The sequence below is a fragment of the Podarcis cretensis genome (genome assembly GCF_951804945.1).
Source record: "Podarcis cretensis genome assembly, chromosome: 9".
Taxonomy (NCBI): Eukaryota; Metazoa; Chordata; class Lepidosauria; order Squamata; family Lacertidae; genus Podarcis; species Podarcis cretensis.
In genome coordinates, this window is record NC_137178.1 from 19,829,722 (window position 1) to 19,844,081 (window position 14,360).

A 14,360-nucleotide genomic window follows, 5' to 3' on the forward strand; every position below is an offset into this window, starting at 1 on the left:
TATCTCTTCTATCTCCAAGACATACTGTCAGGAAATTAAGTTAAGAATAGATATTCCCCTGCCCCCCCCTCAGTATTACAAAAATATGCTTCTTTCTAAAGTCATAAGCTTTTTGCCTCCTTCCCATACACTGATGAACTGGAGACAACCTTACAAGATGGCTGACAAGAACAGATATTGTCAGATAAATATCACATGGAATTATTTTTTGTTACCTTTGAGGTAACGTGAACCAAAAAGGAAGGGAAGGGGAAAGCATCACCCTAAAGTCTTTGCAGTGCTTCAAAAGCCTTCACGATCTATTTGAACAGTGGTTATATTTGGGGAGAAAAAGTTAATGTGTGTTGCCGATAGGCAATGATCACTCTTATTATACCATTGGCCCAATGAAAACTGACCATTGTATACATCCTATCAGTACAATCCTATGCATGTTTATTTGGAAGCTTATTTTTTGGTACTACAATTCCCATCATCCCTGACCACTGGTCCTGCTAGCTAGGGATGATGGAAGTTGTAGTCCAACAACAGCTGGAGACCCATGTTTGGGAAACCCTGAGCTAGATGGAGCTGGTCTCACTTGGTGTACAACGGGTTCTTGGATTCCTATTTGGAAGAAAATCCCACTTCGTTCAATGGGGCTTAATCCCTCATAAGTGTGCTCAGGATTGTAGCCTAAATGAATATGTCACGAAACAAGTATTTAGGAACAGGAGCCAACAGAAATCTAGTACCATGAACCATAGTCTTTCCTTTTAAAAAATCCTCATGCAGGACTAGACCCACACCAATCCCATAGAGGTATACACTAAGCAGAAACTAGCACTTATCTAGTAAGGTTGGGAACTTTAGCCCAGCCAGTGCCTGAAGGCACTTCCAGGCTGAGATTTATTCAGGTTGCACTCAAGACCTAGAAGACACAGAAGAACTTTGCCAAGTCTCATACTGAAGCTTGCAAGTCCAAATCCCAGGAGGGAGAAATTAAGGTGAGGGGGAAATCAGTACAGGTGGCAGAATAAATAAAAAATATATTTGAAAGATTTGCTGTTAAAACCCTCATGCAATTGTGCATTTTTTTTTTAAAGGAAGCATGGCCTCCCATGCTTAGCAAGCTTCAGTTGAAATTCTTCCCAAATGGAGCACAGAACAAGACTTTTTTTCTGAAACTTCTGCCAAATGTTTTAAATGCAGAATTGTGGGTTTCCCACCCACCGCTGTGTTGTCATAAAGTGGAGGGTCCTTTTTGGATCCACTCCAGCAATATAGTATGAGAATATTGAATCTTTAATTGTTTTTAATTGTTTCAGTGGGTTTCTTTCTTCTACAAATCACAATGCCAGTGTAGCTGCACTCATGTACTTCTACTTACTCTGCATACACAGACCATCTGTGCAGTTCTTGGACTGTAAGACAAGGCCTTCACAGTCTTTCCCCCCGTTCTTTGGTGCTGGGGCCATGCATTCCCTCCTGCGCCAGTGGGTACACTCTGTTCCGCAGGTAGACCATTTACTCCACGGTGTCCACCTTCCATCTACTGTTCCAGAAAAAAGTAAAAAAATAAATCAATTTTGAAGGGGAGGGAGGCAAGAGGTAGAGATGTAAATAAAGACTTGTTTATAAAGTCTTTTTTAAAAAAAACAACAACACCCAGATGTGAATCTGCTGTGCATGAAGAGTGGTACAACATTTGAGAAAGCCGATATCTTATTTATCCAAAATACAGATCATGCAATATCAATGATATTTATTTTAGTCTGAAAATACTCTGAAGCCTATATTAAAGGGCTTTGTTTCAGTCTGTTTCTGGACCATTTGCCTTATTTGTTTAAGGAACAGCCTAGATTGTGGGGGTGCCATGCTGTAATGAAGTCTTACAGTATCTGACATTAAATTCATATTGCTCAAGGACAGCAAATTCCACCCAGAAAGCTGCTAGCGTATGTACATATGCAGCCCTTTCTATTCAGCTACTAACACCCTGATTCAGTGGACACTTCCAGATTCCCACTATTTGTTGGGTGGGATTTAATGCATCCCAGAAAATTCAGGTTGTGCAAACTCGGGTTGTACAACAAACCCTCTTCCAAATAAAAATCTGTAATTTTTACAGCAAAGAAAGTGAAGGAGAATGTTGTGGGATATGAATTGCTTGACACCGTGACATATAGCATCACTGCAAACAAATAGGAGGAAATCTAACAGCTAACATTGTATAACACCTCTACAAACTTTGTGCGAACATAAATCATGTTTAACATCCAATATGAAGCGTATATGGAAGCAATCAGTGACTCTGATGCGGTCACTGACTTCATGATAAGATTGAGCCCAACTATCCACACTGATGACTTTCTGCTTTAACAAATGCTTGTAGTATGAGAAGCAGCAGTCTAATAGCAAGCTGCTGGGCTAACACCCTCATCATTAGAGTTTGTGTCACTCATTAGATTTAATAATCCTGATTAGCTGCACCATAATTCTCACCTGCCACCCCATCCAAACACACAAGATTTGAGCACAGATGCAGAAGTGACACTAAATTTTCGACCCTCCTTGACCCCAAAACACTGTTGCCCTTAGGCTGTTTCCTCTGCCAAACATGCTCTCTGTTTCTTTTGCATACTTGGACAACATCAGCAGTATCACAAGCAACTGAAGCACATAGGGAGATGAGAAGTTGGACACTTGCCCTCTCTTTGTCCATCATCTTAGAGCCCTGCATAGCAGTGCACTAGGGAGAGAGACACAGTGGTCTTTGAGATTTGTAGTATTCCAAGTGCTATTGCTTAGGTTACTACAACTATCAAGGGCCAGAAAGTCATGGTGAAAGATGGGGAGGTAGACAGACTTCTCCGTCTCCCATTTCTACACATACTACTGCTGTTCATGTTGTCACTGGCCAGGTGTGTGTGTGTGTTTGCTGGGTCTGATGGAGATAGGTAGGATGGGTCATTTTCAGAGACTTGTGTTGGTTCAGAAAATTATCCAAGTTCTTTCTTTGTGTTTATTTTGTTTTGCCGAGGTGGGGGTGGAACCTCAGATTATTTCAAAATCAATCCCAAATGAGATGTGGAGAGTTTACCAGTCTCTATTTATTCCTTATGTTCTTTACTAGTCAATCTATAGATTGCTTACTATAAAAAAAATCTTCAGGCAGTTTACAAAAGCAAAATATCTAAAATATGCTTTAAAACAAAATATATTGACAAGTATTCAAAAATATCAAATCTCTAGTCTCAAGTCTTTGAGCAAAGTGACCAAAATGTAGCAAGAAGGGGGGAAAGTTCCCCTACGAATGCCCTTGTTTGTCCTGGCAGGTAAAAAAGTCTTCACCCAAGAGCTTAAAATATTGTTTTCAGCTTTACTGCTCAGAATCCTTTTATATACTTAAATTCTAGTTTATTTCCAGAGATTTCAACAGAGCTAAGAGTTAAGTCTCTTAAGATTTTGAGCTTTGAAATGTTACGTAAATTGCAAATTACAAAGAACAGAGATGGTGGGTAAGCTTTGTGCAATAATTGGAATGAACCTACTGCTGTTTGCACACCATTCTGTGCATTTATATAACAGAATGAAACATTTACCCACTAAAAGGGAGGGGGGGGGGACACAAGAAAACAGTTATCTCCCAAAAGCTTGATGCTAGAAGAACAAGATGGAAACAAAATATACAGAAGTGGACCCATCAGAGTTATATTTGACATACCTGGACACAATGTGGTACAAGCTATTTTCTGCAAACTTTGGCCTTCACAGAAGGCACCTCCATTGAGTGGAGCAGGGTTGGTACAGGTTCTTGTGCGCTTCTGGGAGCCTTTTCCACAACGGCTGTTGCAGATGGACCACTCGGTCCAGGTTGACCATCCTCCATTGACTGAGAAGACAGAGAAATAGAGAAGGCTCAAAGGCAGGGTATATAAGTCAATGAACACTGAGATTTCACAGGAATCCTAAAGCTTTTACTATTTCATGTACTGTGTTGGCCTCTTTATTAAGCCAGGTATGGTGAATGTTGGAGCTTAATCGCTTTAGTTATCTATACACATGAACTGGTGCTTCTTAAAAGCCTAAGCTCTTCACTCTTATGTATTGCATGCAATTTCCCTTTTGGTTTCCAACAGCCTGCCAAAATCCTCAGTTAAGTGCACTACAATTAGGGTAGTGATTCAACTGATCTTTATTTCCATCCCAGCTGATATGTGGAACACTGGCACACAATTTATGAATTCTAATTAAATGAATCAGAAAATGCAAATGAGTAATGTATCCCTCCCCTAGTAGATGTACCAACCCTAATTACAAAATTCCTTTTCTAAGGGAGCATTAATTCACAACTCTATCAGTTAACTTTTACCCCCTTTCCCATTTTAAACAGCGTTTATATGGCATGCCACTAAAATGCACCCTTCCCAGAGATAGATGGACTTCCAGACTGCTCTGATGAAGCTCACAATTGCTAGGAGTAAGGGACTGTGCTATACTGTTTTAACTGCTTTATCTGTTTTATTTTTATTATCTTGCCTGGTCCCAGGCAAAAATATTCCTCTTCTTGCAGACCTTTGGCTAATTAAACAATCTGTGGCCTTTAAAACTGTGTATGTCGGGGTTGTGTGTGTATTGTTTTAGTTTGTTATTATGGAATATATTTTTACGTTTTCATATTGTAAACTGCCCTGTGATCTTCGGATGAAGAGTAATATAGAAATTTAATAATTAGTATAATAATAATAATGCTTACCACGTGACAACAGCCTGTTGAGAATTCTGCAGGTTGTCCCGCCTTGAGGCAGAGAAAGCTGATAATGAATGCAACCACATAGACAGAAAAGGTGCTCTTGGTCACCTCTCTTTCTCTTTATAAGTTCTTTATCTCCCTTTATCTCTTCCCTAGGAAGCCTTCAGATTTCTCAACAGCAGAACGCCAGGCTGCTCTCACATGTTGAATGTAATATGGGGTCTAGAATCTAATTCTTGCAGGCCAAAGGCAGTATTGACTGCATATTCCCACTGGTTCTGTTTTTATGCCTTGGTAATGAAATGTGAAAAAAAGCAAGGCATGGGACGTCAGCATTCCACAGTAACAAGAAGAACTAATTTCTTCAGCTCACTGTGTTTTGATTAAAAATGAGAATGTAAGAAGACTCCTTCTGGATCAGACCAAAGACCTACCTAGCCTAGCCTTTGATTTGCACAGTTGCCAACCAGCTTCCCATGGGAAGCCTGCAAGCAGAGTATGAGCACCATCACACTCTCCCCACTCATGTTCTCCAGCAACTGGTTTTCAGATGCACAGAGCCTCTGATACTGGGAATAACTGATATCCAGAGTGACTAGCAAACAAAAACACCATTCTCTACATGCTCTGTTGGAAAACTAAAATAGCTCAGTGGACCTTTGCTCTACTCATTCCTGCACCGGTGCCTATCCTCCTTTGCAGCATGCCGTAGGTCAAGGGTAGAGAGCATAAGGCCCTCTATATGTTGCTGAACTTAGCCTCCAACAACCTTGACCACTGGCTTCTGTATAGGATCGAATGGCTGTTTTCCTTAATTCACTGACAGTCTTTGTCATAGAGGTGTGAGCTCATGCAAAAAGTATCTTAGGTAGGCTTATCGGGTTTTCAACTCCAATCCCCTATTCCTCACAGCATTTCAGCAACAGGTGACGAAGTTCCACCTACCTAGTCAAATTCTTTGTGTTTGGAAAGAATAATTAAATATAGTGTGTGCTGAGCCTTGCTTCTGTTCCTGCGTGCTATTGTGCTCTCCAGCTGAACTATGCTGTGTGCGTCTGTTGGGCCTCCTTTGTATCACAAATACTGCTAATTAGCTGTATTCAACCATTTTCCTCACAGAAAGAGGAATGAAAAGCCCTCACTGTGACTTCACTGAAACAACTGCTTACAATTAAGCGAAACTGCTGCCCTACCTGCAAAATAAAAGTTCTAGCATAATCTGTCTTGTAATTAAACTGATTGTGATAAAAGCAACAAGGATCATCTATGGTACCATTAGAGCTAGGTTTTATCCTCACAATACTTTTCTCACTTTAGTAGACAACAAAGGACAGTTTATATGTACATTGTTCCAGGCACAAGGAGCCCACTAGGAAACTTCTATGTGGTATGGCAGTTCTGCACTGGGGGCATTATATGTAGGGATGCTTAATAAGTGGATTGCATAGATGGATTTGCCTGGATTTTGTGACGAAGCAGAAAGACTTCATGATTTAGAGGATCAGTGTAGCTTTATGACAACACTGCCATAGCTAGTGCAGTGAAATTTGAGATGCTGAAACATTTGCCAATTGTCCACATGCTTTGTGTTTGGGGAGGAGGGGAAGAGGGTAAGAACCCTTGTGATTTATCCCATTCCACGCAGTGCTAGTCTAAAAAATAGTTGTTGACAAGGTCTATAGACCAGTTTGGGTCATTTGGGTCATTGGAGAAGAGATATCCATTGTGTTCTGCTAGTGTTTTAATGACATTTGATTGCTTTTCAGGATAACTAATTCAAACTGTTTTAATGGCTCACTAGTGTCATTGTTTTTATGGTTATCTTTGTTTAATCTGCAGATTTTGTTATTTGCTGCTGTTGTTTTAATGCTATTGATTAGCTTAGCCACCTTTAGTCATTTGCAAAAAGGCAAAATAAAAATCCCTAAATACACATACACACATGTCCCCCTTGTCCAAGAAGGTCTTTCCAAGGGATATACATTTTAGATGACAGCCATGTGATCATATGCATATTCTGCCTGCCAGGTCCTGGAGAGAAATAGCCAACTGGATGGTACAACTCACTGTATTAATTTGGTAGATCAAGCTGTAGTTTCATAGTGAGGCAAAACCATTTCCCCTTACCATAAACAATGACAGCAGCAGTCGTGCTCTTCCTCTTGGCCACAATGTTTTTGGCAACACAAGTATAATTGGCTGTGTCAGAGAGGCGTGCCTGCTTTATTATCAGGTTGTGGTCGATAGTGATGTAAAAATTTCGGTCTTCAACGGGATCAATCACCTCTTCATTTTTCAGCCACTCTACCTGTTGAGATTCACAGGGAAGGTCAGCAGCCCCTACCATAAATAGCATGCAGTGGGTTTTTAAAAAAATTAATATCTATATCAGAAGACTAGAAATGTAGGAGGCTGTTCTACTGAATCAAAAAACTGGTCCAGCTAACTCCGTACAGTATTGTCTACATACAGGGCCACCAAGAGACAGAAACAGATGGCACTCTGAGCTTTTGCATATATAAATGTACAGTGGTGCCCCGCAAGACGATCGCCCCGCAAGACGGAAAACCCGCTAGACGAAAGGGTTTTCCGTTTTGGAGGCGCTTCGCTAAACAAATTTCTCTATGGGGTTGCTTCGCAAGACGAAAAAATCTTGCGAGTTCCCGCGGGTTTTTTTTCGCTTTTTTCGCCCTTTTCCTAAGCCACTAAGCCGCTTATCAGCTGTTCCGCTGATAAGCCGCTTCTCAGCTGATCGCTAAAAGCCGCTAGACCACTAATAGCACTAATCTGCTAAGCTGCCAATGGGCTTGCTTCGCAAGACGAAAAAACCGCTATACGAAGAGAATCGCGGAACAGATTAATTTCGTCTTGCGAGGCACCACTGTAAGTCAATAGGCCTCCTGAAAAGGAAAATATGAAGCAAAATGTGTAGGGGAACTACTGCTTTCCTACCCTGCCCTTTGGCAATACTCTTAGAGTGTCTAGCAATAAAAATGTACAATACAGATAGAATCAAAGAACGTTACAATAAATGATGCATCTTGGCTGAGTGTGCTCACAACGCTATAGGCTTGCAAATCTGCCTCACTCACATATTACATTTGTAGACATAAACCCAAAGGATTTTACAAGTAAAACATCTTGTGTTCAGATGTAAAAACAAGGATAATGTATGCATAGATTCTACTATATATGCTACAAGCATATTAGCCACAGTTGCAACTTAACACTCCTAATCTTTATACGAACATTTAAAAAAATGTTTGTAGACAAACAGAGGGAAATAGTTAAAGATATAGACATGCGTTCTCTAGCTATACAATATTCCATTCATTTCCACTCCATAGAAGCACCCCATTCTCCTAGAGCCGCCTGAGGTAAGCTAGTCTAGCATAACTTGGCTGAACATTCAGTGGCTTATTTGCTTTTGAACTGAGCATGCTTTAGAGACCCAGGATGGATCAAAGCAGTGCCTTCATGTCACTGGATCACTGGAATTTGTGCCCAGCAATTTAATGAAACGAAGAAAAACAGAAATATTCTCAGCCCCTGGCCAACCCAATGGAACACAGAAGGGTCTCACTACTAATAAAGACCCGGTTTGTCCTGACAAACATCCCCTTTACCCTAAACCATTTGAACATCTGCCCAAGGAGACTGGAAGCCAACGAAGCCTGCTCCATCTTATTTCAGTCACAGAAAACACTATGAGCATATAGGCAGTAAGCCTCTCCCGTTTTCAGTAACACAAAGCTTGATTCATTCCTTGCTAGAACCAGTTAAGTCCCACCAAAGGAATGATTACTCCAAGGCAGGAATATCCATATTTGAACCGAGTGGTCTATGTTATCCCATAAATGATCGTTTGGTGTGAATGTGCAAAGCCCTGTCCATAGGTAGGCATTCACATCACCTGCAATCCTCACCACTATGGTGTCTAAAGGCAGCCGAGTATTTTAAGAGGTGTAGAAGAGGCTAGTTAGAGACTCAGCAGATGGTGGCAGAACTGCTTCCTCTTTCTGACATCTGCACCCAAGGCAGCTACCTCCCTCTGCCTAGTGATAGGGTGGGGTGTCTAACTGAATTTAATGAAATGGACTTCTATATAACAAACCTATCTATGATCCTTATTTGTTAAAGAAGGATGATACTTAGTTGTTGTTGTTGTTTAGATACTTGTAGTAACAAAGTACAAGGAAACCAAAATACTTTGCACACTTTGCTGCAGAAATCATACCAGTATAATGACAGTGCTTTTCAAATATGGAAACTAAATACAGAGAAGCAAACACTGATGATGTAACCCAATACATATCTACTTCGAAATAAGTCCTACAGAGTTTGATGGGGCTTACGCCCAAGTAAATGAGTACGAGTACAAAATGAAGTATAAAATTAACTTTATTAAAAGTACAGTAAAACCAAATACTGCCCATTGCAGATGTAATAATACAGGAAAACTGGCTCAAGGTATGTTGAGAGCCCAGATAACGTAAGCACAGCTGCAGAAAGCCACAAGAAAGACAAGATGGAGTTGAGATATGGGGCAGAGTAACATAAAAGAAGATGATTGGGAAAACCTCTCTAATGATGTTTGCCATTTTCTCCTGTACCTTAGGCTAACTTCCCTCCTATGGTTCCATCTCTTTCATAATGTTTCTCAAAATCAAGCCTTGCTATGCCTTCTTCATCAGAGCTCTGTTATAATTTCTTCTAAAATGCTGGATACACACTCAGAAGATGAAAATTCAAACCATTTACCAATGTTTTATGTGTATAATTTATCATAAAAGACAGGATATTGCATTTTAAGCTCCTTGGGGCTTTGACCAAAACCACCAGATCTACTCGTAGGGCCTTTAAAAAATGAGAGAGTTATAATGCCACTGGTAATAGTGCTATATAAAGCAAACAACAATTGCTCCAGATACAAAATGCACATTGCAATTACCTCAGGAAAATGAAGGACAATTTGCAATAAAAAGTCCTGCTTCATCTATATTTTCACATATTTCAGTAATTTAGGAGCTCCATATTACTATAGTTCTATGCTTTATGCTTCTTTACATCAGACACCCCTGTGATGTCGTCAGATTTATATCCCCTAATTTTGGTGTGAAATGAAGCTTCTGTCCTAATAGAACAGTTGTGCCATGGATAAAGGATTAAGGCCCTACTTACTCAATACCATGGAGCCAATCTGGATCAGGGCCCTCCACAGCTGCTATTTTTAAAAAGAAGGTTATTGCAACTGATATATATGCAAATAACACATCTGCTTGTGAATCCAGGTCTTTTCACTCTGATAGCAGCTAGCGGATTTCTTTATCCCTACTGTCCTCATTTGCACGTAACACTGAGCTAAACTATGGCTTTTCCTTTCCTTTTTTTCCCCCTTTAAATTTTTTATTTATAAAATTTTCAAATTTAACAATAAATAATAAAGAAAGAAAGAACACAAAAAACCATTCCATTTGAATTATACATCCAAATCTAATCTTTCCACTTTCAGACTTCCTTCAGTCTATCTGGAAATTTTCATGTTTTCACAATTATTCACATTTCTTACATCTATAGTGTTTTGTTTTTTTAACCAAATTAATCTTAACAATTATTATAAAACAATATTTCTTTCCATTATTATCCCAGAGCTTCTTGAAAACCTACAAACGTTAATTGACCTTCACATATATTCTTAATATACTCTGTAAATTTATCCCAGTCCTCGGTAAATCTCTGGTCTCGCCGGTCCCGAATTCTGCCCGTTAGCTTGTCTAATTCTGCGTATTCCATCAACTTCATTCTCCATTCTTCTTTCGTTGGGATTTCTTCCTGTTTCCATTTTTGTGCCACCAAAATTCTTGCCGCTGTTACTGCATATAAAAACAACTTCTCATCCTTCTTTTTTATGTCATTTCCTAGTATTCCTAACAGAAAAGTTTCTGTTTTTTTAACAAAGGTATATTTCAACATTTTTTTCAATTCATTATAAATCATTTCCCGGAAACCTTTCATTTTTTTACATTCCCGCCACATATGATAGAATGTTCCTTCTTTCTCCTGACATTTCCAACATTTATTACTCATTTTATACATCTTTCCAAGTTTTACTGGTGTAACATACCATCTATATAACATTTTCATAACATTTTCTTTTATTGTAGTACATGCAGTAAATTTCATTCTTGAGCTAAACTATGGCTTAGTATGAATGAGCAAATGTGTGGGCTCCCAAAGAAAATATGGCAGCTGTTTTGGTCCTTTCCTGGCCATTGTGCTGCTGTGCCAAGCCATGGTTTGACTTACAGTGTTTCCTGAATTCATGTTTATGGTTTAACTCTCCCAGACAAATTTTGAGCTGTAAACCATAGGACACACAGCTCACAGTCTGGAAGAGAATATATGGAACATGAGCCAGGATGCAACACTAACACAAGCCATAACTTAACTTAGTGCAATGCAACCACATAACAACCACAGGAGCAAAGCAGCCACAAACTCCCCACTAGGAGCTCACACATTTTCTTGTTTGCAGTTAGCCAATATGGCTCACACAAAAGGAAACCGAAGAGAGTTTGGATTTGATATCCTGCTTTATCACAACCCTAAGGAGTCTCAAAGCGGCTAACAATCTCCTTTCCCTTCCTCCCGTACAAAAAACACTCTGTGAGGTGAGTGAGGCTGAGAGGCCTCAGAGAAGTGTGACTAGCCCAAGGTCACCCAGCAGCTGCATGTGGAGGAGCGGGGACGCGAACCCGGTTCACCAGATTACGAGTCCACGGCTCTTAACCACTACACCACACTGGCTACATCACACTGAAGGAGCTTTGAATGTGAGCAAAACATTAACGTATCTCTCAACCATGCCAAAATTTCATGCTAAAAGATGCATATATATTCTCTCACCCTCCTCACCTACATCTGCAATATGGGAACAATTAGCCCACAAATGCTAGAGCACCTTTCATTCACTGAAGCTCCTTTGCTTTTTTGATGCACACCATTGCCCATAAAGAAGCAGCTGTGATACCCACAGGGTCCCAACAACCTAACACCATAAATACTATAGTGCTGTTGCAGAATTTTCACTGTAACAAAACACCTGGATAATTCTTCATAATGTGATTGCATGCAACTTCATGCCCTCCCTGTGTGTGAACACACAACACACACAACACACACAGTATTGCTAAAGCATGTGCAAGGCTTTCATGACACTGCATTCATAGAGAAGAAATGCACAATCCACTGTGGCAGCAATTTAGAGCACTATGCACCTTGTAGTTCCTGCTTTCTCTCGCTCACTCTCTCCTACTCCCTGGTGGGAGACAGATGTGTTGTCTCTAATTATTCACTGATTGGCATCGGAAGATATATTAACATAATTGGCACATTTGTTCTAATTAACTGAGGGAACCTGCCACATGTCACCCAACATGAAATGTGAGACCAACAGCCATCACCAAGGGAGAAAAACCCACAATTGTCACAAGGGCTCCCTTGCATGGCCCTAATCAGGTCTGTAGAACATTTTGAGCAACTGTTTAATGTTAAAATAATGAATTGAGGGCAGGCAAAGCAAATTAGTTTTAGGTTTTGCATAGTCTACTTAAAAGTCACACCAGTTGATTATTTGGCGTATATTTAATTTTTAGCCTTTGAAAATATAAATCTGTATACAAATCATGGACTGTTGCATTCTTAAAAGAAGCACACTCCTCCTTCTCACAGGAGAAAATGATTTGCCTATCATTTGGGCCTGCTAGAATATACATGCACGTCATATAATGAAACCTTATTTTGCATTTAAACTTAAGCATTGAACAATGTCTGGTGGAACGAGCTTTATCATGATGCGAGACAATTTCAATTAGCTCTTCAAAGGTTTGGCAGTGGGTTTTTCAGGTGCTACCAAGCTTCTAACCGTGCCATATGTCTTTGCGCCACAAACAGCTGCACTGCACACTTTTTGTGATCATCAATATAATTAGAAATGAAGTGCTTTCTGCCTGCTGCAACCCAGTCCTCCTATCAGCATCAAACAATTTCATAATTCCATAGGTAGTCATTCTCCAGCCACGCTCCTCCTTATAGCATATTAAGAATCAGGGAAGCAGCTTATCCTCATCACCAGGTACAACATAACGGAGGCGACCCTCACAGTGTGAAATGATAACATGGTTTTACTTTGTTATCTGTTCACACAAGCAACAGTTTGACACCCATCTTGGAAAACAGGACAACTGCTGAGCATGCTCTGTCTTAACTCTAATAAACATGAATTTGCCATTTTCCCCACCAGGATATATATATCCTATCCTTCCTCAGCAGAACTCAAGGCAGCTGACAACAACAAATTAAAACACTAACAAATATAACACAGCAGAGTAAAAAAAAATTGAGGGAGTTAAAACTGTTACTAAAATTAATTTCATCATCACAGCTTCCAACGAGCTAAAAGGAATTGATCAAAGGATCTTAGTGGAAGGAACAGTGAGAAAGTACAGCTGGTAAAGGCAACTGGACCTGGGTTAAGAGCTGATGAAGCAGGAGAGACATGCAAGAAAGGTGTTCATACATCACATTCAATAAGTGTATAATCTGAGCATCTGTGCACACAATAGTTGAACTGTATACTCAACGTTTTTCACATGTAATATCAACAAGTGTACACACTGGATAGTTGAGCTGTACTCTTTATGTTCAGTGAGTGTGCAGGCTGTTTCTCTGACCACAGTAGGTGAGCTGTATGCTTGTACAGTTATTCACTTGTAACATTCAATGAGTATACAGTCTATTTACACGGTATTTGAGCTATACAAATCAACAAACAGTGTGCATATGTACAGACAGCTTGTACTGGTTTACAGGATCATGGGTGAACACACCTAAAGGAACCTGGAATGAAGGAACCTGACATAAACAGGGCCCAATAGAAATAAATCCAAAGAGGATAATTTGGGACCTGCCCTCATCCACCCAGGGAGCAGATTCAGGCAACTGCCTAAGAGGGAGATGAAGCAGACATCCCAGTAAAGATATATCAAAAGCAAGGGCCAAGGAAAAGAAGGCAGGGCAAAAGCTGGTGGTGGTTTAGAAAAAAAAGAGAGGAACAAGGGAAGGCAGCAGCTAGTTGAATAGACCAGGAAATTCATAACAGAAAGTGGTGAAAGGGCAGGAGGCTTTCAGGAGGAGGGGGCCTAGTGGGGCAAGTGAAAGGAGTAGCCCAGTGCTATCTCACACGGGTTTTCAGGCAGTGGAAGGTAAAAGAGGTTGTTGCTTGAAGCACCAAGATTCTCGCCCTTTATTCCTTTCTTTCTTATCTGTTTTGTTTTATTTCATGGGGGGAAACCCCTTCTGGTGCTGGCACTTCTTCGCCACTCAAGTCACCCAGCTGAGCGTTGGAACAACCTTGCCTCCATTGCTCCTCAATCTATCCTTTTGCCCTCTTACTCTGCTGCTTGTCTGCCTCGAGTTATCAAGAGCGCAGACTGTAACCCGTTGCTGAGAGCGCTGGTCTGGAAGTCTTCAGAAGGTGGGGCAAATGAATCAGTGTGCAGGACGGGAAAGTGGTAAGTGACCCATTCCTCAGCTGCAGCCAAAGTTTCTGTTTCTGAACTTATCC

General features: G+C 40.3%; 1 protein-coding gene across 3 annotated transcripts in view; it reads right to left on the reverse strand.

Annotated features, from left to right (window-relative positions):
- The window catches only part of UNC5C (unc-5 netrin receptor C), a 321,936-nt gene that overhangs the window by 62,455 nt on the left and 245,121 nt on the right, over window positions 1–14,360 (reverse strand). For 2 of the 3 annotated variants that reach the window (XM_079990772.1, XM_079990770.1), the window contains exons 5-7: window positions 6,863–7,043; window positions 3,707–3,874; window positions 1,370–1,534 (exon numbers count right to left, since the gene is read on the reverse strand). In XM_079990772.1, coding sequence (XP_079846898.1) covers window positions 1,370–1,534; window positions 3,707–3,874; window positions 6,863–7,043 — 514 coding nt within the window. The remainder of the gene's footprint in view (window positions 1–1,369; window positions 1,535–3,706; window positions 3,875–6,862; window positions 7,044–14,360) is intronic. The other variant, XM_079990771.1, reaches the window with a different exon arrangement.